Here is a 25,829-nt window from a genome sequence, read left to right on the forward strand (position 1 = left end):
TCCCCCCAACAAACCTTTTACTTTCTATTTCTGAGAACTGACTTGGTCCATTCTGAGACCTTTTCAGAACAGCACCCTGTAGTGGTAAAAATGGTAACACGTTTATCATGGTTTACCAGATCGAAGGCTGCTGATAGGTCTAATAACATCAGCAGCCCCGATTTCCTTTTGTCTATGACATTCAGCATCTGGGTGTGCAGATCTACCAGTGCAGTCTCGGTGCCGTGGTGAGACCTGAAGCCTGATTGCCTAGGATGAAAGACATCTGCTTCTTCCAAATGTCCTTGTAGTTGAGCCGTAGCCATTTTATCTACTATTTTTAGTAAAGAAGGGACATTCGTGATAGGCCTGAGGTTACTGTGTCTCCTCGGATCTTGACCTGGTTTCTTAATCAGAGGAGTAACTAATGCATTCTTGATGTTATCTGGAAGAGTGTTATGAGCAAACGCTGCATTTGTAAAACGTCTCAGAAAAGGGGAAAACAGCTCGACGTTATTAAGAATTATCTTTGACGGGACGACGTCCCCGGGACATGTTGACAGGCGCATTTTCCTTAATATAGTCTTCATTTGATACCCCAAAATAGGTTTAAACGTTAAAGATTTTGCGGATGACTGATACATCTTGGACTTATCAAAATTGATATCCATTGTGATACTATTAAGTATTTTGGAGTCCGCTTTCTTAATTGTATCTACGGAGGCTGATTGTACCGCTGAACAGTCCTCATTCGTGGGAGTAAAAACATCTGACTGAGCCTGGGGTTTCTCTAACTTCCTAAGAATCTTAAACAGCTTTTTCGTGTCACTGCCTGACTCTTCAGTCTGTGTGTCAAAGTAGTCTCTCTTAGCTTCACAAATCTCCTTCCTATATATTTTTTCGAGGGATTTCCACATGTCTATATTTTCCTTTGTCTTGTCTTTTGCCCAACTGCGTTCTGCTTTTCTCTTCTCCTGTTTACGTGCAGTAAGCACAGAAGTAAACCAATTTTGGTTATTGGATCTTTCTCTGATGGTTTTATTTTTCTTAGCAACCACTCCATCCAAAAAAAGCAGTCAAATAATTTTCATAGTCTGCTGCAAGTGCATAAGGTGAGTCAGGTCTGAGGTAGCCTCCATGAGTTGAGCACACAGTCTCCTTATTCACCTGTCAGCATATTGTTAACATTTCTACTGGAGACTTTGTTAAACATGTTCTTTCCCTGAACAGCCTTAGTAGGCAATGTAAGTTCGAATTAAACGAACATGTGATCTGACCAGACACAAGTTCTGGTACATAAAGGACCAATTTGACGATTTTTAGCTGTCACCCAATCTAGCACATTACCCATAACATGGGTTGGGTCTTTACTGTGGATCACTTAATTATTTTTTAATATATGTTCTAAAGACTTGGCTTCTATATCTAAATTATTACCAAGCTATCTGTTGAAGTCGCCCAGAAAAATGGTAAGACTGTGGGCCTATCTAGAGAGGTTAACATAGTACATATATCGTTAAAAGAAGGCATATCGCTAGTGGGGGCGGTAAAGCAAAATTATGTTAATGCAGTGGTTAGAAGAGGGGGTGAATTTAAGCAATACAATTTCACATCCCTCATAAATAGGGAATTGAAAGAGGCCAATCTCTTGTCTGGCTAAAAATGCAACTGCACCACCCTTACTGTGCTCTCTATTCTGGCCAAAAAACCTGTAACCTCAGGCGTGGCTAAGTCGATATTAGGGCCACTAGAATCCTTCAACCACGTTTCCGTAACACACATTATGCCAATATGATTGTCTACAAAATAATCATGAATGTCTATAGCATATTTATCCATTGACCGGGTATTCAGCAGGGATATTAACTGTTCGTCCAATGGCCAGGTCCACATTATTAAATGTTATTTCAGCATTACGGCCTATCGAAGCCGATTGCAAAGAAATCTGCAACGCAGTATCTATAGTAACATTAGGAGACACGCGGTTTGCCTAAATATCTAATGTGTTATCATCATTTCTACTAGTATCTATAGATTTGTTGCTCTGTCCAAATGGTTCTATAGTGTTTGAAGAGAGAGCCACATCGATACTAGGATGTACACGAGACATGTTAATGGGCCCGGAGCCAGACGTATTGAGACTCGTATCTAAAATACAATATTTTCGAACAACTGGCTGACGTCTTAATTTCTGTTCGGCTAGCAATGTCAGGATTTTAGACACCATATTACTAACCAATAGTCACACTAAATCTGTGGCTCTATAAAGAACTGGCATAACAGCTCGCATTTATAGGTCTGCGCTGGACCGGAGTTCAGCGCCTGTGCATCCTGTGCAGACTTGCTGGACCCTGAAGCGCTGGCGCTGCGCGCCTGGCAAGAAATTAGTATGTGCCCCGGAACTACAAAACTGATGGGGCTTGTAGTTCCTTAGCACACAGAGCGTTTAAACAAGCAGGCAGATTTTACAGATAATGCAATGCGAGCACCCAACTTTAATAAAATATAATTTAGCAATCCAAAAACAGTTTCAACACAAATTCCTAAAAATTGGCCAATCAATGTTAAAAATATGGTGAAGAATTCTAGTGCTGAGAAATTCGAATCTAGCTAGGTTTTTAAATTAGTTCAGCCTATCAGTATATATATGAAGGCTAGTTTTAGCGTCAAGCACTGAATTTAAGTTTTGTTTACTGGTGGGAGAAAACAGCGTTTAAGTACCAGCAAACTTGCTGGACCCTGACTCTCCTGCGCTGACGTGACTGGCAAGAAATTAGTATGTGCCCCAGAACTGTTGAGCTGGAATGCTTCACCCTTTGTTGGGCTGCAATCGCGTTACGCTCGTTTGGATTGGAATGAAGTTAGCCTCGGTTTGAGCTTGAATCCCAATACTTCAGTTGGGCTTGACTTTTTATTTTCCACAGCTGGGCCAGAGTCTCGGTACCCCAGCTGCTCTGGATATCTGGAGCCATGCTACCCCCCTCGCACCGCTAACAGGTCTCGAGCCATGCTACCCCCCTCGCACCGCTAACAGGTCTCGAGCCATGCTATCCCCCTCGCCCCGCTAACAGGTCTCGAGCCATGCTATCCCCCTCGCCCCGCTAACAGGTCTCGAGCCATGCTATCCCCCTCGCCCCGCTAACAGGTCTCGAGCCATGCTATCCCCCTCGCCCCGCTAACAGGCCTCGAGCCATGCTATCCCCCTCGCCCCGCTAACAGGCCTCGAGCCATGCTATCCCCCTCGCCCCGCTAACAGGCCTCGAGCCATGCTATCCCCCTCGCCCCGCTAACAGGCCTCGAGCCATGCTATCCCCCTCGCCCCGCTAACAGGCCTCGAGCCATGCTATCCCCCTCGCCCCGCTAACAGGTCTCGAGCCATGCTATCCCCCTCGCCCCGCTAACAGGCCTCGAGCCATGCTATCCCCCTCGCCCCGCTAACAGGTCTCGAGCCATGCTACCACTTGCTGGACTAGTTCCACACTACCCCCAGCTGGGCAAGAATCAGATTACTTTAAATCAGGGCTGGGACCTGATTAGTTTAGTGTTTCTGGAATCCAATGACTCCCTCTTTAGAAGCAGACTCAGACTCTAATACACCCTTTCTCACTCGCCCATACCTAATAAGGAAGTTATGGCTTTGTCCAAATTCTACTCAAGATGTGGCTCCAACTTTCAACGTAAACCACCTGAAGTTAGTAAACATTTCTTGTTTGCCCATTCCCCACCTGCACTCCATCACCACTTTTCTTACAATACTTGGATATTATTCTCCTTATCCTGCCTACCCTCCTTTACCTCTGCAATCTCTGAACGCAAAACCAATGGCCTAACTGCCATTGCCACTGGATGGCGTCACAATGCCTTATGCTCAACTCCTTAAAGGCGGAAGTCATCTTTCCTCTGTCTCCTATGCTAACCCCACTCCCCCTCTATCACTTTCCCCTGTACCCTTCATCCTCTCTTGCATAGCTTGCAACATGTTCTCTTTAACTGCACCATAACACTCAACTGGTGCTTCATCGCCACTGCCACCACAGCCAGACTCAAACGCCAAAACATTTGAAAAGCCTGCCAACACCTCAAGCACCACTCGCCTAAAACACTTATATTTCCTCTTGTGTTCACCAAACTGGGCTACTGTGGGATCTTACCTCTTTGTTTACCTCTCTGCTCGTTCAATCCCCTCAACAAAGTCCTGAACTCTATGGTATGCATTCCTTTCAACCGCTTAAGACCTCCTTTCACCGCTACCTACAATCAACAGTCCGGATGACTCTGCATTCCTAATCTATCTCTAAATGTATATTGCTCCTGTATAAATTCATCCATTGTCACCCCCCTCCACCTCACTGACTGCATCTCAATTTATCCTTCCGCTTGAAAGCTCACTTCTTCGTCTCTCCAGAACCGCTCAGTCTCCCGCCACCTCTCTGTGGCCTCCCGCTTTCACTTCACTCCACTCCCCTGGGCAGCAAAGCCATCTCTTAAGTCAAACTCTTAACACAGCTCAAGCTCCACATGCTAGCTATGGAAGGAGACCCCCCCAAGCCCTTCGACCCGCCTGTCTAAAAGCAACGGTGGCCCATCTCTCCTACATTCTGACCCAAGCACCCTCCTTTGTAATTTGTAAATATTGGCACCCAGGCTGTCAATGTTACAATTAGGCCTGATTACGAGTTTGATGGTAGTGGGGCTAGACCTGGTAATAGTCAAACTCCCGGCAATTACCATTGCTGGATGGTTTACCACTTTGAGTTTCATTTTGTGAACTCTTTTTAGCAACTGCTTTTGTATTGGAGAAATTACAGCCACACAAAATCAGTAGTGTTTTCCGTTATCACCGGGTTCAGTGAGTACTGCATGCAGTAACTACTCAGCCCCATTGAGTCCTCTCGGACCCCAAAATGGGGAATAACTGACAGGTCTAAATGACTTTTAATAATGCAGATCTACCGGGGCACCTAGTAATTACTGCATGTGGTAGCGGTACCTAAGTTTGGTGGTATTACCCCTGGTATTACTGCCAAACATGTATGCCCTCTAGTCCATGTCCCTATTCTATGTTCCACTCTTACCCGGTATATGTCACTCTTTCAAACAATGCTCTTATTTAAAGGCACCTTACCGTAGGGCGGGCTCCGTTCACTGTTATTGCGTACTTAGCAAGTCATTTCTGTTTGAAATTACGCTGTTCTTCGTTACATACAAATGTAATGGTAATGCTAATGCTAATGTTGAATAGTTAGAAGGTAGTGGTCCATGAGTATTCCCTGCTGAGATCACAACTATTCATAAGATAATGGGTTGGTGAGTTGCTGGGGTGTCGCTCTGAGGTGGCGCTTGGCAGTTCAAAGATTTGTGCCCTAGTCTGGCTTCTGGACTGATGTAATATCTCTGGTTACTCACTGTGTATTGGGATGACACCTCCCATTTCACTTCCCATGTACACTGGATTTCAAACACTGACGTCCAGCTGTGCTTTATCAGTCATTCATGGGCTGCAATTTACAGACCCGGGCTTCAAAAGAGTTATGTATGCGTCCCTTTGATTCTGCTGACTTGAAAAAGGAATATTTGTTAATGTTAAAAACCAGGCCCCCCGTAGTCCAGTCTACCCCTGCACTTGGTCTCCCATGACCCCCCCCCCCCCCTCAACCTGCACATGCACTTTGGGGCCCCTCCCCCCCTGCACTAGCCTGGCTGGGGCTGCCCCCTGATAGCCCCTCCAGCCGCTTACCACGCGCTTACCTTGTAGACCTTCCTTCCCCTGCACTCTCTGCCTCCCGTGGCTCTGTCCACCTGGCCTCCCCTGGCACTCGCTTTTCTCACGCACCCTTCCGACCTGTCCGGCACCGCACCCCCCCACCACCCCATCCCCTGCACTTCTCTTTACTGAACATGCAGCAGCCGGCCTCTCTTGGCCCTCTTCCTGCACCTACCTGCACGGCAAAAAACCTCAGGGTTATCTTCGACTCCACACTCTCCTTCTCTCCTCATATATCTGACGTCTCTAAGAAGTCACACTACCAGCTGCACCTCCTCAGAGGTACTCTTCCCTTCCTCTCCTTCCCCCAGAAGCTCACTGTCTCACAAGCCCTGGTTCTCTCAAAGCTGGACTACTGTAACAGCCTCTATCTTAATCTGCCTGCCTCCACTCTCCGCCCTCTGCAACTCATCCAGAACAGAACTGCGAGACTTGTCCTTGGCCTTAAGCCCAGGGACCGTATCTCTCCAGGACTGAAGTCTCTACACTGGCTCCCAGTGGCTGCGAGGATACAGTCCAAAACCCTCTGCATTGTCCACAAGGCCTTCTGGGGTCTGGGGCCTAAATTCCTTCAACTCTCTCTTCCTAAATATCTTCCTTCCCGATCCCTTCGCTCATTCGTCTCCAACTCCCTCAGGGTCAGCCGCTTCCTGAAACAACGAGCTGGGGGTAGATCTCTCTCCGCGGCAGGGGCCTCCCTCTGGAACAGCCTTCCTGCCTCCCTGAAACTTGAGGAGAACCATCTACGGTTCCGGAAGCACCTCAAAACCTTCCTCTTTGCTTCTGCTTTCTCTCTCCCTCTCCCCTGCTAATTCTTTGCCGAATCTGCACCGAATCTGCAACTGGGCCACTCTCGCCGACCTCGGTCCTGGGCCCAGCCACTCTGCACTTGCACTGCCTCGCTGGCAACCCCTGCACTGCGGGACTGTCTCTGTATCCCTACAGCCCCCGTTCCCAGCACTTGTCTGCACTTACCTTGCACTTGCCACCAGCTGGCCCTATTCATTTTATTATATATACTTACCTTGTACTGCACTTGCCCCCTCCCCTCCCCTTGCGCTTTCTCCCTTCCCCCTTCCCCTGCACTTGCGCGATCTGAATGACACCTGGCCTAGTAGGATCGTTGTCTGTCTTCCCCCGTTTCCCCCTCCCTGCCTCGTCGCGCCTTGAAACACTTGAAACGCTTGTGTATAGGCGCGTTACAAATGCCATATCATATCATATCATGCACAATCCATATGTCACAAGGCCTAGTAGGAACTTTTTTGTTTTTGTCATCCCTGTTCCCCCACCCTCTTGTCTTATTGCGCCTTGAAACACATTGTGTATAGGCTCATTATGAATACCCAATATATAAAATACATAAACGCAGAAGCATCTTTCTTATTTCTGTTTGTCTTTTTGTTTCATACCTATATCATCTAAATAAAGATTGAACTGAAAAAAGACAAAGGAATGTAAATGTGTAATTGACAGCTATTGGTGGAAATGTTGTGTGGTCAGCACTGAGATATGGTTCCCTGTCCTGTTGAAACCCTGTATGTATTGAGCCTGAATTTTCATAACAGGACCTGAAGTGACTCCAGCAGATGCATCCATCGGTATTAATGAGGATGGAGAGACCTACGCCATTGACATCAAAGGCTATCCGAGAGCAGGAAGCTTTTACAGTCCGGACGGTGAGTAAAGGATGTGATATTACTTTGACACACACGCGCAATGCTGGAACTTACTATAGACTTGGAATAGTCATTTGTTATTTGTATTCAATTAAAACCCTTTGTTAAAGGGGTGTTATGGTTAAGGTGTACTAATAAAAACCTATGAAATTCAGCGAAAAAAACATTGTTAACTGGATGTTATTGTTAAGTTGCACTAATAAAAACCTATTAAATTCCATGAAAAAACTTTGTTAAAGGGATGTTGTCGTTACAAGTAAAACCAAAAACCCCCAGGAATTGTCCAGTTATGGTAAGCTATGCAACCATAATTCGCGGCACCAGCCTGCACTGCTAACACTAACACACAGGACATCAAAGAAGCCATCACAAATATCAATGATCACTGATGACTTGTTTTTATTCACTGACATATGTAGGCCAGGCAGTTTTGTTTGCTGACAGTGAAATTATGAAAATTCAACAGGTGGTATCTATGTAGACATTAACCTATTTGCATGTTTTAAAGTACTTTCCCTAGAGTTTGGTTTCAGCTCTTAGTGCACAGATATGCAGCAATAAGCAGGCCTCACACACACAATTCACCTCTATACATAATGATGCACTTTAATATCCTTGACTTTTTATGGTGATATTTCTTTTTTGCTTACTTTACTTTCCTTGTTTGTGCCTCTAGCCTGTATATATTGTGCATATTTCTAAGTATTTTGTACTAAAACAGTTATGTAGTAAGTATTGAATTATTACTTTTTATTCCATGTTTAACATTTCTAAAAACTTTTCTAAAGTAGCATTCATTATTTTAGTAGCGAAAATTGCCAAATTAAACATACTGTACTTCTATGGTGCATGCTGCAGCCATTACTTATGTGTATGTATGATTAGGTGCCTGTATTAACAACAACACTCCAATGTATTATTTTGTTTACATTAGTACATTCTTTAATAAATTAACTACTTAATAGTAGGTTTCCTAATCACCCCTGACATTTTGCTACCAACATTGTAAACACAGCTGCTTGTAGAAACTTTGCATTATAATTAAATATGTGATGTCATCAGTGATGTGATTTGTGATGTCATCTTCGGTGTTATGTTAGCAGTGCACGCTGGAGGCGCGAGGTTTGATTTCTTAGCTTAGCATAACTGGGGAATTTCTGGGGGGTTTTCGGTTTTACTTGTAACCATAATGTCCCTTTAACAGTGTTTTTACCAGTGCACCCTAATTTGCTACAACTTCCTAATATCATACTTAACCCAATATAGCAGTATTTCTGGGCTATGAAGAAAGTTTGAACTTAAAATTGTGCAATTCCCCACCTCGTGGCAAAAATTTGAGCACTCCTATACACTTTTTGTAACTTTTTTTACTGTTTTTGTGTTTGCCGACGTTCGTGAATGTCTGACGTCATTGCAGACTTTCCAGACAGTGCCATGTGATAATGTGCTCGCGGGTGGCATGATGACGTGTTCGCGAACTAATCCCCGCTTCGCAAACGGGTCTGTGCTTGGCGAACAGTTCGAAACAGCATTTCCAGCCGATCTTTCAGCTTGAAACTTCCTAGATTACCCGTGCACAGCTCCTAGACCTACTCTTACTCATGACCCATTCACAATCTAGGACACAGCACGTGCTTGGAAGAATATTAGCAGAACTGCTATTTATCTTCAAAAACGGCATCAGCTATTTCCATCCCTCCTCCCCAGTAACCACCACCACCAGCTGGAGGGCCTAGACAACGGAAGAAGCGCAATAATTCAGAAAACCATGAAGAGGACAAGGAAGATGAGGTAGAGGAAACGCCTACCTCTAGCACCCAGAGAGAATCATGGGTATGGCAGTTCTTTAGCACTGCTGGATACCAAAGGCTAAGGCTACCAAAGTGAAATGCACAGTGGCGGGCAACCTGGGCAGTACCACCGGGATGCTCTCATAAAAGCTGTTCCTTTCACAGGAAGTAGTAGGCTGTCTTCCTGTACCTACCACACAGGCTACTCCTGTGGGGCACAACATCCCACTAGCTACCTTGCAAGCCATAAAAGAGGCTGCTGATCTGTATCTTTTGAAGACAACAGTAATAGCTGTGAGTCACTACACCTCAAATTCACTCCCACGGAAAATGACTGTATTAACATCCTAGTCAGATATAGACCTCCTTCCCTTAGCTGAGATTTTACCATTGACCTAACTCAACAGCTCAACAATCTGAAATCCTCTAATGCAGCAACTCTGCTCGTGGGTGACTTCAACAGATGGTGAGGGGACCCAGTAGACAAGGAGGCCCTCTACTTGGCGAAAACCTTGAATAACATTGACTTAAACAAGGAACCCACAACAGCTAAGGGGAAACTTTCTATTATCTATCCTCCTCTCTACCTGTGGTGTTCCCCAGGGGTCTAACCTCTCGCCCTGGCTTTTCAACCAATACCTGGCAACGCTCGCCCACTGCATTGCCATTTTCTGCTCAAATTTCCAGTGCTACGCAGACAACACTCGACTCATTTTCAGGCTGCCCTCGGCCACCTTCTCTCCCTCTCTCATCTCTGATTGCCTAACTGCCATTCAAGATTGGTGTGCCGCCAATGATCTTTGAATGCCAGCAAGACTGAGATCCTCCTCATCGGCACACCTTCACCATCCTTTCCCCTCCCTCTTTGGCTGGCTTCGATTGGCCCTCCTCCTAACTCCACCTGCAAGGCTAAGAACCTCGGGGTCATCTTTGACTCCACCCTTTCCTTTTCTGCCCACATCTCTGAGGTCTCTAAAAAGTCAAACTTCCTACTGCACCTCCTCAGAGGTACCCTGCCTTTCCTCTCCTTTCCCCCAGAAGCTCATGGTATCCCAAGCTCTGGTTCTCTCTAGGTTGGACTATTGTAACAGCCTCTTTCTAAATCTACCTGCCTCTACTCTCCGCCCTCTGCAACTAATCCAGAACAGGACTGCAAGACTTGTCCTTGGCCTCAAGCACTGTGATCGTATCTCGCCATCTCTGAAATCTCTCCATTGGCTCCCAATGGATGCAAGGATTACATTCAAAACCCTCTGCATTGTCCACAAGGCTTTCTGGGGCCTGGGTCCAAAATACCGTCTGCTATCCCTCCGCAAATACCTCCACTCTCAAGCTCTTCGCTCCTCTACCTCCAACTCCCTCAGGGTCAGTCGTTTTTCAAAGAAACGAGCTGGGGGTAGATCTGTCTTCGGCTGGGGCCTCCCTCTGGAACAGCCTCCCTGCCACTCTAAAAGTTGAGGAGAACCATCTCCGGTTCTGGAAGCACCTCAAGACCTTCCTCTTTTCTTCTGGCTTCGCTCCCCCTCTCCCCTGTTGATCTGTTCTCTTGGCACCGTGCACCTGGCCACCCTCTGTCCTCCGGGCCCAGGTACCTGCTCACCCTGCCACCCTCCCACACTGCCTCCGGGCCACCCCTTGAACTGGGTTATGTATCTGTACCCATACAGCCCCCCTTTTCTTCCTGCACTTATCAGACCTACCCTGTCTGCTGCCTTAAACCTAGCACTTGCAAATTGCTGGCTGCATTACCACTGTTTGTTGCCTTTACTATTTATTTATTCATTATTATTTATCTGTTTCTCCTCTGCTTCGCACTTTCCACTTCTCCCCCCTTCCATGCACTTGCACGTTCCCAATGTCATTGGGCCTAGTAAAATCGCTGTTTTGTTCTCCTCTGTTCCCTCCCTTGCCTTGTCGCGCTCTGAGACACTTTTGTACGAGCGCGATAGAAATAAAATATCAATATAAACAAGCTAGACTGGGTCATCACACAAAACATGGAGGTATAGGTGGTCGAGACTGCACCATGCATCTGATCCGACCACTTTAAAGTCATCTTTGAGATAAAAATGAGCCGCTCTCACAAAAAAAGCCATCAATACTTAGGAAAAAGCCCTGAGTAGGAATTTTAAGAACATAGGGCCAGCACAATTGGAAAAATGCATGAAAAAGATTCAGGAGCATTTGCAGGAAGGGGACTCCTGTGAAGACGTGCTTCAGAAATACTCTAATGCGGTACAGGAGCCAGTGGAGCAGCTGGCGCCTCTAAAACCTAAGTTAGTAAAGAACAATAACCACCAGAAATGGTTCCACAATGAGTTAAGTAAACTCAGGAAAGAAGAGCGGCATGGAAAGGAAATGCCTTGCACATCCTACCGAAGCCAATAAGGAAAAATGGAAATGCACTCAAAAACATTACAAAAATGGAATTAGGGAAACAAAAGAAAACTACTATAACGAGCTAATCACATCAGCATCTAATTCCACCAGTAAACTATTTGATATATTAAAATCCATTGAGAAGCCCAAGGCCTTGTGTCCCCCGACCCCCTTTTCCCCTATGCAAGAAGATTGTGAGAATGTGCATAAGGCATTTTTCCCAAAAATTCAGAAGGCTGCAGACACCATCATAACAGCTAGGGGAACCCCCAATAGAGAGATTCCTACCCCTGTTGGGGTTCACCGTCAGCGGGAAGCAATCAACTTCCTGTTCTTCCGTATCTCGGAATAAGAGATGGTTAATGTACTTGCAGCAAAGAAGCCCACTTCATGCCCTGAGAACCTAATCCCCCCCCAGGATAATACCGGACAATAAGGAGTTTCTTGCCCTCGTATTGACCAGTATAGCAAATGCTTCGTTCAGAGAAGGTATTATGCCCAATAGCATTAAAGCAGTCACCATCATGCCCCTCATAAAGAAGCCAGGGTTAGACCCCAAGGATACAGGGAACCTGCAACCCATTACCAACTGCAATTTCCTGCTGAAGGTCTTGGATAAAATAGCAACAGCACAACTGCAGAGGCATGAGAAAGTCAATCTCATACTGCATGGCCAACAATCTGGCTTTCGTACCGCACATAGTACGGAGACAGTCGTGTTGGACCTGCAGACCCACATGCTTAGTGTAATGGACAAGGCAAGAAAGGGCTACTAATTCTCCTGTATCTGAGCGTGGCATTTGACCTAGTAGACCATCAATTGCTCCATTTGGTCCTGGAAAAAGTGGCCGACTGCTCCAAGGAAGCATCCGCCTGGCTGGCATCCTTCCTAACTGAAGGAGAGGCACAAATCCATGGGGGGGTGGGGGAATGCTCCAAGGCAGCACCCATAATGTATGGGGTCCCACAAGGGGCTAGTCTATCCCCCCCCCCCTTCCTTCCTTTTCAATCTGTACATGACATGTCTTTGCAAGGTATTGGAAGGTTTTGGAGCATTTTTCACTAACTACGCTGACAATTCCTAGTTGGTGGTCGAGCTGGGTGCCGACTATCTGGAGGATGGCGCTAAAATCTCGACAATTTATAATGTCATCGAGAACTGGATAGAGGGCAATTGGATGTGCCTTAATGGTAAAAAGACAGAGATGATGATTTTCGTCACCCATTAAGCCCAAGCCAAACGAGGGCCTGAGTACAAAGCCTTCTACATCAAGGACACCCGTATCCAGGTATTAGGGCAGGTAAAGACCCTGGGGCTTGTAATGGAAGCATCCATGGGAGCTGAGGCGCAGGCACACTACCTGCATGAGAACAACTCTTACCATCTCTGCTTTCTAAGAGCCATTCGTCCAATTTTGAGTGAAAAGAACAGCGCCACGATTGCAAGTGCGACCATTCTGTCCCACCTAGATTACGGAAACTCTCTCATGCTCGAAGCTAGCAAGAACTATCTTGAGAAATGCCAAGTCATGGAGAACAATGCTGTTAGAATTATCAAAGGAAAGAGGAAAAGGGATCACATTTCCTTGGATAGGAAAGCATTAGACTGGCTGAAGATTGAAGATCGGAACCAGTTTAAAGCCCTGACACTGGGGCATGGGTGCCTGTATGGTTCTGCGCCTGAATACCTAAAGAAAAAGATTTCATGATATATCCCCATTCAATCCCTGAGATCAGAGACACAAGGCAGGATCACAGTGCCTCCACACAGACAAGCAACTTGTTCAGGTAGGGCTTTCCCCGTACTCGCAGCGAAGGAGTGGAATAACCTACCCCTAGCCCTTCGACCCAAACCAAGTTACCTGGCCTTCAGAAACCTAAAAACCCACATTTTCAAATAAAGGACCCTAGGAGGATGAGTTAGGTCAGACCAGGTTGTCAAATGTCTATGTAAGCTGTTTATCTGTTTTTTTGTGTTATGCGCCCCTATGCCTGCGGGCTTTCGGTCGCTTTATAAGTACATAAATAAAATAAATATGCATACATTTTCTTTATTAAGGTGTGTGGTTTATTACAAACCTTTATCTGTAAGTTCCAATTCTTAACAACATTTTGCAGCGTGACACAATGGTTCTTATCTCGCTTATATCGACATCTTGCTAAAATTTATAAGAAAACCATGACGATCTGTTAAAACAATTTTTTTTTTTAAACTGAATCAGCCCAAAAGGTAGTGTAAGATTTTTTCCTAGTAGAATCTTTGACCACTAATCCTTTATCAAGTACGTTTTAATTTCTCTAAAGCATTGTCCCATGTGTCTGGATCTTAGCCTGGTCAGGCCTCTGTATAGCTGGGCGATGAACTTCGATGTGCCTGCCGTCCCTTTGAGCTTGCAAAATCTGCAGTTAGGATTGTCATCCAGAATTTTTGTGGGCAATCAAGATTTCCTTTGTTGGGAACATGTTCAAGCGAAATCTTAAGAATTGCTCTCGGTATTGCATGCTCCGGAATTTGACTAGGTATTTCGGGAGGGAGTTTATAAGCCCTAGTTTCACTATTCAGGCTTGTGCATAGTTTGTATTTTTTTCTTGCTATACTCTGTACATACTATAACACACCACTCTGCAGGGGGGACAGTTTCGAAGTGCTTCCAAGGCTGTAATCAAGCAGCATGGGAAACACTGCCCCCTACCTTATATTTAATGCACTCCCAACATCTTCCCCTGTTAACCTGCCCCTCCATAGCTGTGCTTGCTGCCCCTTCCCTTACTTCCCTGGCCTCTCCTGCAACAAAAAAAATAAACACCAGAAAAAGGTTCCTTTAGGAACCACTTATCAGTTACGAAAATAGAAGTAAAAAAAAAAGCTTATAGACCCCATCTACTTTACATTTTTCAGTAAAGTAGTTAGACTCAAGAAGATTCTCCAACATTCCCATTAGCTTTTTCTACTGAAATAATAGAAATAATTAACAATTGTATACTAGAGAAAAAGAAAAAAGCACAAACAATTTTCTGTCCCAAATACTTTTTTCTAGCATAAATAAAGACCATAATCCATGGCCCTTCATGACCATCCCCGTTCTGTGCGGTCCCCTCTCTAGTCCATGCATTATTAAAAAACTTGGATTGCATGTACACACCGTTGCGCAAGACAGCCCTTCTACCCTTTTTACTGGTATGTTTGTAGCACACTGCATTGCCTGCTTTGAAACAGTCACACATATCTCCACCAATCAGTTAAAAAAACTCTACAAACAACCCTATCAACATATTAAATTTCCACACACCAACTGCCACTTAGAAATGTTCTACAAATCTTTTGCATATGTATTTCACTTGCTTATCCAAACAATTGTAAACACTGCTGCTATAAATGCACATATGCATTGTGCGGTAAAAGAAGTGCATGAATGAAAAGAGCAGTAGGGATTACCAAGTGTTCATACAAGCGCAGAAGGAAAGTACCAAGACATGCCAAACTGGGAGGCCATTAGCTACCTGCTGTGGCACAGGAGTCCCAAGGGTGTGGTACACATCCGCCAGACGGTAGACCCGCAAGGGCAGTGCTGAAGGGGAGGTGTACTGATGTCTACTAGATATAGGGCCTGGAACCTGTGGGGTTCACGAGGGACCAGGCCACCAGTCTCAGTGGTATGAGTTAGCAGGAATGGGATTAAGTTAAACAGGGACATAAAAGTAGAGTTTTCAGAAGTTTCCGGAACTTAAGGAGGTCCAGCTCAAGTATAAGAGGAGCAGGAAGACTGTTCCAAAGACAGGCACCGGCCAAAGACAGAGACTTGCCTCCCTCTCTCTGTTTCAAAAAGCATTTAACAAGCAGAGTATTTGGAGTAACAGCAACGGAGGGCTCTAGCAGGGCAGTATTTGGAGAAACAAAGTTAAACATATTGTAGTCGATGCGATCCCTGGGTTTGAGGCCAAGGTTAAGTCTTGCAGCTGGATTCTAGATTAGCCGAAGGGGGCATAGATGACAAAGGGGGAGTTTAAGGAAGAGGCTGTTGCAGTAGTCCAGCCTACTCAGTACCAGGGCTATACAGACGTTGAGCTTCTGGGGGAATGATATGAAATGATAATTTATTCATATCGCATGTACACAAGTGTTTCAGAGCACGACAAAGCGGGGGGGGGACAGGGAGAACAAAAATGATCTTACTAGGCCCAGTGACATTGAGAACGCGCAAGTGCGTGGGAAAGGGAAAGGGGAAAAGTGCATGGAAAGGGGAGAGTGGAAAGTGCTGAGCAGAGAAGAACATATAAATAATAATTAATACATAAATAATAGAGGCAATAAACAGTGGTAGTGCAACCAGAAAGTGCTTTGTTTAAGGCAGCAGACTGGGTAAGTCTAAGTGCAGAAAAAAAAGAAAATGTGGTGTGGGGAACTGTATGGGTACAGATACAGTCCCCAGTACAAGGGGTGGCCAGGGGTGAGCAGGTACCTGGGCCCAGGGGACAGTGGGGGGAGGAGAGGAGAGGAGAGGAGGGATAAATATATATATATATATATATAATATATATATATATATACATGCTTCTGGAGATGGTTCTCCTCAAGTTTTAGAGTGGCATATAGGCTGTTCCAGAGGGAGGCCCCAGCCGAAGACGGAGATCTACCCCCAGCTCGTTTCTTTGAAAAATGACTGACCCTGAGGGAGTTGGAGGTAGGGGAGCGAAGACCTTGAGAGGGGATGTATTTGCGGAGGGATAGCTGAAGGTATTTTGAACCCAGGCCCCAGAAAGCCTTGTGGACAATGCAGAGCGTTTTGAATTCAATCCTAGCGTCCACTGGGAGCCAGTGGAGAGATTTCATAGCTGGAGGGATATGATCCCAGGGCTTGAGGCCAAGGGCAAGTCTCGCAGTCGTGTTCTGGATTAGTTGCAGAGGGCGGAGAGTAGAGGCAGGTAGATTTAGAAAGATGCTGTTAAAATAGTCCAGCCTAGAAAGAACCAGAGATTGGGAGACAGTGAGCTTCTGGGGGAAGGAGAGGAAAAGCAGAGTACCTCTGAGGAGGTGCAGTAGGAAGTTTGACTTTTTAGAGACCTCAGAGATGTGTGCGGACAAGGAAAGTGTGGAATCAAAGATGACCTTGAGGTTCTTAGCCTCACATGTGGGGGGTAGGAGGAGTGCCAAGGGAGTCCGGCCATAGAGTGAGGGGGAAGGATGGTGAAGGTGTGCCGATAAGGAGGATCTCCGTCTTGCTGCCATTCAGATAAAGATCATTGGCGGCACACCAATCCTGAATGGCAGTTAGGCAATCAGAGATGAGAGAGGGCGAGGAGGTGGCAGAGGGCAGCCTGAAAATGAGTTGAGTGATGTCAGCGTAGCACTGGAAATTTGAGCAGAAATTGGCAATGCAGTGGGCGAGAGCTGCCAGGTATTGGTTGAAAAGCCAGGGCGAGAGGTTAGACCCCTGGGCAACATCACAGGCAGAGAGGAAGATAGATGATAGGAAGGACCCAAGTTGGACCTGGGAGGGTCCATTGGAGAGGAAAGAGGTCAGCTAGGCCAGAGCTTGATCAGTGATACCGAGACGGTTGAGCAGGATGGTATGGTTGACCTGACTCTGTCGAAGGCAGAAGAGAGATCGAGTAGGATGAGGACAGAGGGAATGTTAGAGTCAAGGTTGGAGAGCAGATCTTTCCAGATGTTCAGGAGAGCGATTTCCTTACTTCTGGCAGCTCTGAAGCCAGACTGGTGGTTATGGAGACAGCCAACAGAATCGGAATGAAGGTTAAGCTGAGAGATGGCCAGCATTTCCAGGAATTTGCCCAGAAAGGGAGTAATGGAAATATGGCGATAGTTTGCCGGACAAGCGGGATCAGCTGTAGATTTCTTAAGAAGAGGATGCATAAGGGAGTGTTTCAGAGGGGAGGGGAAGGATCTTGAGGCAAAGGAGTGATTGCAAAAATCGGCAAGGGCCGGAGCGAGGGTGTCAATGTGGTCCTTGATGGTTTTAGAGGAACAGGGATGAACCTGTTTTGATGAGGCCTTCATAGATCGGACTTGTCTAGCAACCGCATCAGGGGAGAAAAGAGGAAAGGACGAGAAGGAGGGCGGGGTAGTGGTTGAAAGAGGGTCAGCAAGCTCAGACTGAGAGGGAATAGGAGGAGGAGAGGGTGGACAGGATGTCCTGGGTTTTTGAGATAAAGTGAGAGGCCTGGGCATTGCAGAGAGCCTGGAAGGCAAGAGGAGGGGTAGCGACTGCAGCAGGTTTGGGGAGCTGCTTGCAGATTTTAAAGAGTTCGGCCGAGCTGTTAGATACTGCAGAGACACAGGCTTGAATGTGGACTCTCTTCTTGGTGCGGACAGAGAGTCGGTATTGCCTTTGAAGCAGGCGACAGGCCAGTTTGTCAGAGGGTGAACAAGAAGCCCTCCATTTCTTCTCAGCCCCCCTACACCTACGTTTAAGTGTGGCTAGGTCGGAGTCATACCAGGAATTGCACTTGGCTTTGGACTTCAAGCGGACCCTCATGACAGGGGCAAGAGCATCAAGAGTATCAGAAATAGAAGAGTGAAGAGTGAGACAGCAGGAGGAAGAGGGGAAGGGTTGGGGGGGAGAGAAGGTGGTAGCGAAAGCGTCAACTTACACATGCTTCATGGGCCGGGTGTCCAGGTAGGTAGGTGGCAGTGTTGGGGTAGGCTTGGCTTGGGGGGGAAGAGTGTGAGAGATGAGAGGAGAGAAGGCAGTGGTCACTCCAGGAGAGAGTAGTGATCCGAGGGATAGAGCGGGGAGGCCAGAGGAGATCAAGACATCAAGTGTGTGTCCTGCAGAGTGCGTTGAGCCAGAGGGGAGGATAGAGAGGGAGAGGGAATTGCAGAGGTCGCAAAAGAGCAACGATGGGGGACAGGGAGAATCGAAGTGGATGTTGAGGTCACCAAGGAGGAGGAGTTGAGTGGTAGAGGCCAGGAGGGAGGAAGAGAGGTCACTCAGAGATAAAAGAGGTGATTTGACCAGGGGGCCAGTACAGAGTAGCAACAGTAAGAGAGTGGCTGGGAGAGAGAGAGAGAGAGAGAGAGAGAGAGCCTTCAGACCAGGCATTCGAAAGAGGAGTAAATCTGAGTGGGAATGACAGTGGCAGGAATCCACTCGGGAAAGATCAGGGCTATGCCCCCTCCAGGCTGAGTGGATCTGGGTGCGGAGAGGATCTTATAGCCATCAGGGAGGAGAGTGTCAAAGCGCGTGACAGAGCTGGCCCCTGAACCATGTCTCTGTGAGACCAAGGACATCAACGTCCAGTTATTTGAGGAGGTGGTAGATGTCGAGGAGTGTTTGACAGCAGAGCGAGAGTTGAGAGTGGCAAGATGAAAGTTTCCAGTCTTAAAGACCTTCCGGGGAGGGGTAGAAATCAGAGGTACGCCCTGCAGAGTTGTGGAGGTAGCCTGAAGAAGGGCAGAGGAGGAGGGACGAGTGGGCAAGGTAGCCGGGTAATAAGAGGAGGGGAAAGCCGGAGATGAAAGGAAGTTGATGAGGCGAGGGAACCACCTATCGAAGAGGAGGAGATTGGCCTGAGGGCCTTGCACCATTACAGTGCCATTTAGGTAGACCTTAAGGATGACTCTGGAGGAGTCGAAAGAAGCCATGAGGACTTCCCAGCGAGTGCCACCATTAATGGGAGAGGAGACGACAGGACAGAGCACAGAGATCATATGCGGGGTCCATAGATCCGGCGAATGAACAACAAAGAGTATGTCAGTGAGGGTCTGTCTGGAAGAGGCGCTGGAATAGGTATCAGCGATAGGGAGACCATGGTTGGAGGCCAAGATATTCTTTTTAAACTTGTTCTTTCCAGACTAAGTGAGAAGGGAAGGATAGTTGATAGAGAAGCAGTTGGAATAGATGGGAGAAAGCGCCATGGGTGTGAAGAGAGAGGAGGCAGAGGGAGGAGTAAGGAAGTACAGCGGTATGGAACAGTCACTGGGCTAGCAGGTTACAAACAATGGCCAAAGTTAAATGCAGAATATACCCAAATTTGACTTTCCCAAACACACCCAAATTTGACTTTCCCAAACACACCCACATTTGACTTTCCCAAACACACCCATATTTCACTTTCAAGGCAATTGTTTTTTTTTTTTTTTTTTTTTTAAATTTTAAGCACCAATAGGTATAAGAAAAGAGGTAAGGTTATAGGTGACTACTTAGACGAGAGCTTGAAGGGAGGACCAGTTGTAAACAAGAAGAAAGTAAAGTAAAGTGAAGGTGAATGAGATGAAATCAAAAGGGTAGGCAGAAGGAAGGAAAACTAACCATATAGAGAGGGAAGTAAGAGAGTCTTGAAAGTCTGGTTTCATAGCTGCGGGAGCAGGCATCCCCAGGAAGGTTTCTGGCTGTTGTTGTGGAGTCATATAGTGACCCGGTAAGCAGACAGGGAAAGCTGACGGGGGCCTTAGAAGTGGGCCTTTGAGGGGGACTGGCTTAAAGCCTGCCGGTGCCCCGATTGGCTATAAAGGTGGAACAGCAGCCAATCACTTTACACAAGGGAGGGAAGGCACTTCAGGAGTCACAGGCTCACAGGCACAAATAAGCTGGCAGCCATGTTGGAGACATAGCATCAGCACTCCAAATGACACTTTCAATGCATATGCCCATGAAAGAAAGGCAGTAGGAAAGTAAAACACGTTGCAAAATAGCACAGTGTTGTTTCACTCATTAAAAATTTAAATTTAACTGCAAAATCCACTTTTGGCTGTTTTTTCGTTTTTGAAATGCTTCTTAAATAACCAGGTGTTGCAGACTCACTGGAAAAGCACCTACCTGGTGCAGAATGGTTCTGAATGTGCCCAGGCAGTTTGGGGCTCCAGGAAGGCAGGTGGAAGGGAGGTAGGAAAAGGCATCTTGAACTCCGTAGGATGCAGGGAAAGAAAACGCAGCGTGAGGAACAGTATAATGCCTGTAAGCAGGTCAAGCTGAAAGCATGGGCTTTCTTTACATGCTCCAAAATGTAAGGCGTAAAGGAGAGCGATGACTTAAAGATGACCCCAAGGTTTTTGGCGTCACAAGATCGTGAAAGTAGAGGGCCCAAAGACAGCGGCCAGAGGGTAGGAGAAAAACAGGGCACAGGTGTCGCAGCAAAAAAGATCTCGTCTTACTGGCACTGAGACACAGATTGTTAGCCGCACACAATGCCTTGATGGTGGTCAGATAATTAGGGATAAAATACGAGGACAACAAATGAGTTCAGGGAAGTTTAAGAAAACCTGTATGTCATTAACATAACACTGGAAATGAGAAAAGAAGGTCTTCAGGTGAGCCACAGGGGCCAAATTGATACGGAAGAGCTACAATCATAGGATAAAACCGTGGGGTCCTCTGCAGGTACACAGTCAGGTGGTGGAGTACAAACAGCCCAGTTGCAGCTGGTAAGGGTGGTTACTGAGGAAAAGAAATCAGCCAGTCCAGTGTCCGGTCCATGATGCTAAGGGTATCATGTAACCGTTTAATGAGGATGCAATTGTTGACCATGTTAAAGATGGAGGAGACACCAAGGAGCACTGTCCTAAATTGTACAACAATCAGAAATACCATATACACTTTAATTGTATCATTCCACCATGTTAGAAATACTGTATACTCCCCCTACATTACCTATAAGTACTATATACATATTACTGTAGTGTGTGTGGCCACTGGCCAAAACCACAACAATAGATTAAACCATATAACAAGTAAGTACAATACACCTTCAAATAACAAAACTCGTTCTGAATCCCCTGCAATTGAAATAATGTCAGCAAACACAAAAATGGAGTTCAACTCAGTGAGATCTGCAAATCCTTTTTTCACCTGTAGAAACAACTCCATATCATCTTTATTCCACTCCCCCACCCTTTCCACCCACCCCCTCTTTCAACCACCAAGTAACTCCAAATGTATTTTCCAGACATTTTCCCCACCACGCCATCTGCGGACACGACGGCTGCCTGCGGATCCAACATGGCGACCATTTAGAAAAATATGACACACCTCACGCTTTTTCCCCATCCAAACTGTGGGTGCGTCTGATGTCCGCAGACATCATGCCGGACCCTGATTGGTCCAGCAGTGTGCCCGCGGACCGAATAGGGAAGTGACACCCGGACCAAACCCACATATCACAGATTTCATTTTAGTTACTTTTTGGCCTTTTAAAAAAAAAAAAAAAAACTACTGGGCGGATTTACACCAAATTTACAAAAGGACGCTTTCAGGACCAAGCCGCCACTCCTGGTGCAAATTTGGTGAAAATCCATCCATCCATCGTTTTGGGCTGTAGCTATGAGAAACATTTTTTTCCATTGAATCTATGAGGATTTCCACACATTTTCCTGCACCCCTAAAAGCCTTCCTACACATATTCTAGAACAGGTATTAATTACTATTCTAACTCCAGTCCTAGAATATTTGGGGAAAGTGCGTGCTTTTTGTAGGAGTGCAAATCTGGGACAATGTCGCTCTGTGGCGTCCTTTTCCCGTGCAGTTTCATCACTGGACACCTCCTTGATCTGTCTCTGCAGGTTGCCCAACAGTGCAAAACATCTATAGCTATGTGCTCCTCCCCAGTACTTGCATTGCTCTCTTGATTGTCTGTACTAAAAGCAGTAGACATACAGACTGTTGGTTCTTCTCCCTGGTTAACTAGTCTCTCCCCTCCCCTGAGGTATTCCCACAATGTCCCTCTGGATCCTCAGCTTTTATGCCTTTCTGGGCCCTTGAATATCTGGCCCAGTTTTGGCAGGTCCCAAAAACGATTTTGTCTCCCCCTTTTATGGGAGTTGCATACTCTTGGGGGCCCCTTCTTGGGGCCCATTCTATTTCCTCTCCCCTCGCCTGTCTAGTCTTAGTGTAACCTGGCTGGCCCACTTTTGTTCCTCCTCACTCCACCTGGTTCTGGCTAAATAAGACGTGACCTATCTGCCGAGGTCTTCTGCACCACCTCCACCTCCATCTACAGATTTACGTTGTCCCTTTCTTTTCTTGATGATATCAACTTCTGACGTGTGCCACTTCAGCACCTGATATTGTGACCACTCAACCACCTTTTCCTTTTGGCTCTACCTCATCTGATCTACTATCGCCTCTCCTTTATTTTACCACCTTCACATCCTTTGTACACCCTCTCTGTCTGACTGAACCTTTGAACTTAATATCAGAAGGAAAGGGTGCAAGTCAGGTTTGGGATTTGCTGCTCTTGCTGGCCGCAACTAGCCTTACCTCAGGCCCAGTGGCACGGAGAAAGCCTTCATTTGGCCCATTCACCATCTTGGAGGATCCTAGTCCTCCAACTCTGTGCTTCTCTGTGGCTCGAGCGTCCTGTTCTAACAGTATTTGTAAATTCTCTGGGTAAGCTAAAACTTCCTGAATGTACAAGAATTGCTGGTTTGCGAGAGATTTGTAACATTCTACCCTCAGCGAGTGAATGCTCTTCTGGGAAACAACAAACATATAACTTTGTCTCATATGCGGTTACTTCTACTGTTGGGAAAGTGTTTCTTTTTGCAACTTTCCCTCCATAGTTCATGGTGGCAACAATAAATACAGACACAGGTGATCACAGTCCAAGGGTGTTTGTTGACCTATAAATGCAGGGTGGAAAAATGCCTAACCTAAATCTAAGATGGGAGCACGCGTCGACCATCAAATGAAAAATAAGGCAGTCCTAGTGGTGTTGTGTCAAAATAAAAAGGCCTATACTAAAAATACTATTGCCAATTCCTTACAACTAATTACAGAAAGTGTGTAGGATAGGGTATCAAAATAAAGGAAACAGTGTTCAAATAATAAGTCAGGATGTCATTGCCTAAGGTCTCCTTTCCCCATGTTTTTAGCACAGGACAAGGTGGGACTTTGGAGCACAGCACACACGCGATCCTCTCCAGCACGAGCTGACGGTTCCGTTCCAGCTATCATGTTCTTCTATGGTAAGTCTCTTTCCTTCGAGGCCTGATGATTTCAACAAACACACACAAAGTTCTGCTTCACGTAGACTTTGGGTGACTGCTTCACCTCTGGGCCTCCTCTTTCGGCCGCAGACCCTTCACAATATCACTTTCAAAGGTTCAACCAAAAAAAAAAAAAAAATCCTTATTTAGTGAACTTTGGGTGCTAGCATTTCACCCCCAGATCTCCCTCGACCGGCTCGGCACTTTCCTTTCCTTCGTCTTGCAATAATTCTCACTTTCCCAAACCTCAATGACTTTTTAAACAGGCCTCGCTCTGCGGGATTCACTCTCGCTGACCTTTCCGATATACAGTTCATGTATTCAGATCCACCAGGACCACATACACCAACTTAATCACAACGCCAAAGACGCTGAGAGCTCGAGCAGGAGGCTCCAGCTACCCTTTTATGGCAGCGGATCACTGGAACTCTCTACCACCCCACCTCAGAAACATAGAGTCACACTGAGCGTTCCGTAAAGCTGTTGAAACCCTACTGTTTGCATGTGAAAGCTACGGCCCTTTCATACAATGTATGTTACTGTATCCTGTAACCTCCGTTATGTATTGTCTCTAAGTCTGTAACCCTGAGCAAACTACTGTCCATGTAACAAAGTCAATCTCATGCAACAGCGCCTCGATGCCTCACGGCTGCTAGTGTGCTTTACAAATGTAAAAAATAAATAAATGTATTAACTTTTCACCATGCAGGATGCGTTTCCCTTACTTTCTCAACAGTTTGTTGGTCAACGACTTTCGATTGTACAGGAATTTTGCTCGACCTTCTGTATTACCACTTTGACCTATCCTGGTGGGTCTCCTACCACCTTCTGGTATCTGTAGTCGTATTTGACATGGGAACGACCAGGGTTTCTTGAGTCGGCACCCACGTGGTGCTGTTCCCTCTGCAGCTGGTCTTCCCTTAACACCTCTACAGTTCTTTTGAACTCTTCTTCATCTGCCAATTTGCGACTTTCATTCAAAACAGCCCGGTTCTTATCGGTTCTCCCTTCGACTCAGCGGCTGTGATGAACCGCTTGGCTTTCCTTGGATCTGGAGTCCAGGCCGGAACCACGGTAGCAGGAGTTTCCCTTGCTTCGGCTTATCAGCGTAGGCACGCTCCGTGTATCATTAACATCTTTTGCAAGACACTTGTGCTATTGTATATGGCCTTACGATTCCCTCTGCGGAGGTTTTGCAGGTCTGATTCGAAAAGGGCAAGGTTGCATTTCTCGTTGGCAGCCTCTCGATATTTGCTGCCTTTTTCCTCATTTTGAACTGCCGGGTCTGGATAGCTGTCTTGTTGTGCTGTCTGCCTTGCTCGTCTTGTGCTCCACCTTTTAGCACGGTGGGGAAAGGAAAGGGCCATCAGGTGTACATGATTCAGGTCTATTGCCTGACCCTGGTATTGGGACACGTCAGGTAATCTGCCCTGGTGTTAGTCAGTTGTCTTTCGTGTTGTGTGAAAGTGTTCATGTGGAAAAAGGTGGGGCAGCGTTTTGGAATATCCTATATGGTAGGCTGAGTAAAAGGTGTTGAAAGAAGAAGGGGAATACCGTGTCTCGCCCATCCATGTCCCATTCCCCAAAGACCCCCCCAATCCAGGTGATCTCCTTCACTGGTCCACCCCCAGGAACTGGATCCAATAGCGATGGCTGTATCCTGGCCACCCTGATGACAGATCCCCGGGGACTAGCTAGGAAGACACCCTTGGGTTTCTCACAGGCCCCATTCTTTTTGCTTTGTTTTTGATCCTGTGCTGACTTCTTGAACCTTCAGCTTCACTGGCATTTTGCTGATTGTTATGGTGGAACTGACTACTCCTTCAGACTGTCAATGCTGAGAAATTTGCTGTGAATTCCTGTATTATTACCAATTTCACCCAGCGCCTTAAAGTGCAGTGCAATGCCGATACTTTGTAGCTCCCTAACTTTGTACAATTGGGATTTGTGGTTACGACCACAAATTCCACATCTATTCACAGCAAACCTTACGTACTTTCATCACCCTGCAACAACATCCAAACAACACATAACCATGCACAACAGCACATGGGAATCACTCAGACTCGAAAATCGGACCTAAGCTCAGCGAACAGTGCAAACCGAACTGAAGTTGGCAACAGAACATCATATCTCACTTTCCTGTTCCCTTCTGCACCCTGCTAACCGCTCCCACAGCCTCCCTGTTTCACACCATCCTTCAGATCCGCCAGAGCGCCAGGGGATCACCGGTGGTGATAGTGAACATTACAAGTAACCGTTAACATTATATGTTCCTATATGATCTGTCTGCAGCC

General features: G+C 46.3%; 1 protein-coding gene across 3 annotated transcripts in view; it reads left to right on the forward strand.

Annotated features, from left to right (window-relative positions):
• Nucleotides 1-25,829, forward strand: part of LOC138504633 (zinc finger protein 2-like) — a 151,374-nt gene that overhangs the window by 102,570 nt on the left and 22,975 nt on the right. For all 3 annotated transcript variants that reach the window (XM_069625232.1, XM_069625233.1, XM_069625234.1), the window contains one exon: nt 7,312-7,422. In XM_069625232.1, the coding sequence (XP_069481333.1) occupies nt 7,312-7,422 (111 nt within the window). The remainder of the gene's footprint in view (nt 1-7,311; nt 7,423-25,829) is intronic.

The sequence above is a fragment of the Ambystoma mexicanum genome, chromosome 11 (assembly GCF_040938575.1).
Source record: "Ambystoma mexicanum isolate Mex_15411 chromosome 11, UKY_AmexF1_1, whole genome shotgun sequence".
NCBI lineage: Eukaryota > Metazoa > Chordata > Amphibia > Caudata > Ambystomatidae > Ambystoma > Ambystoma mexicanum.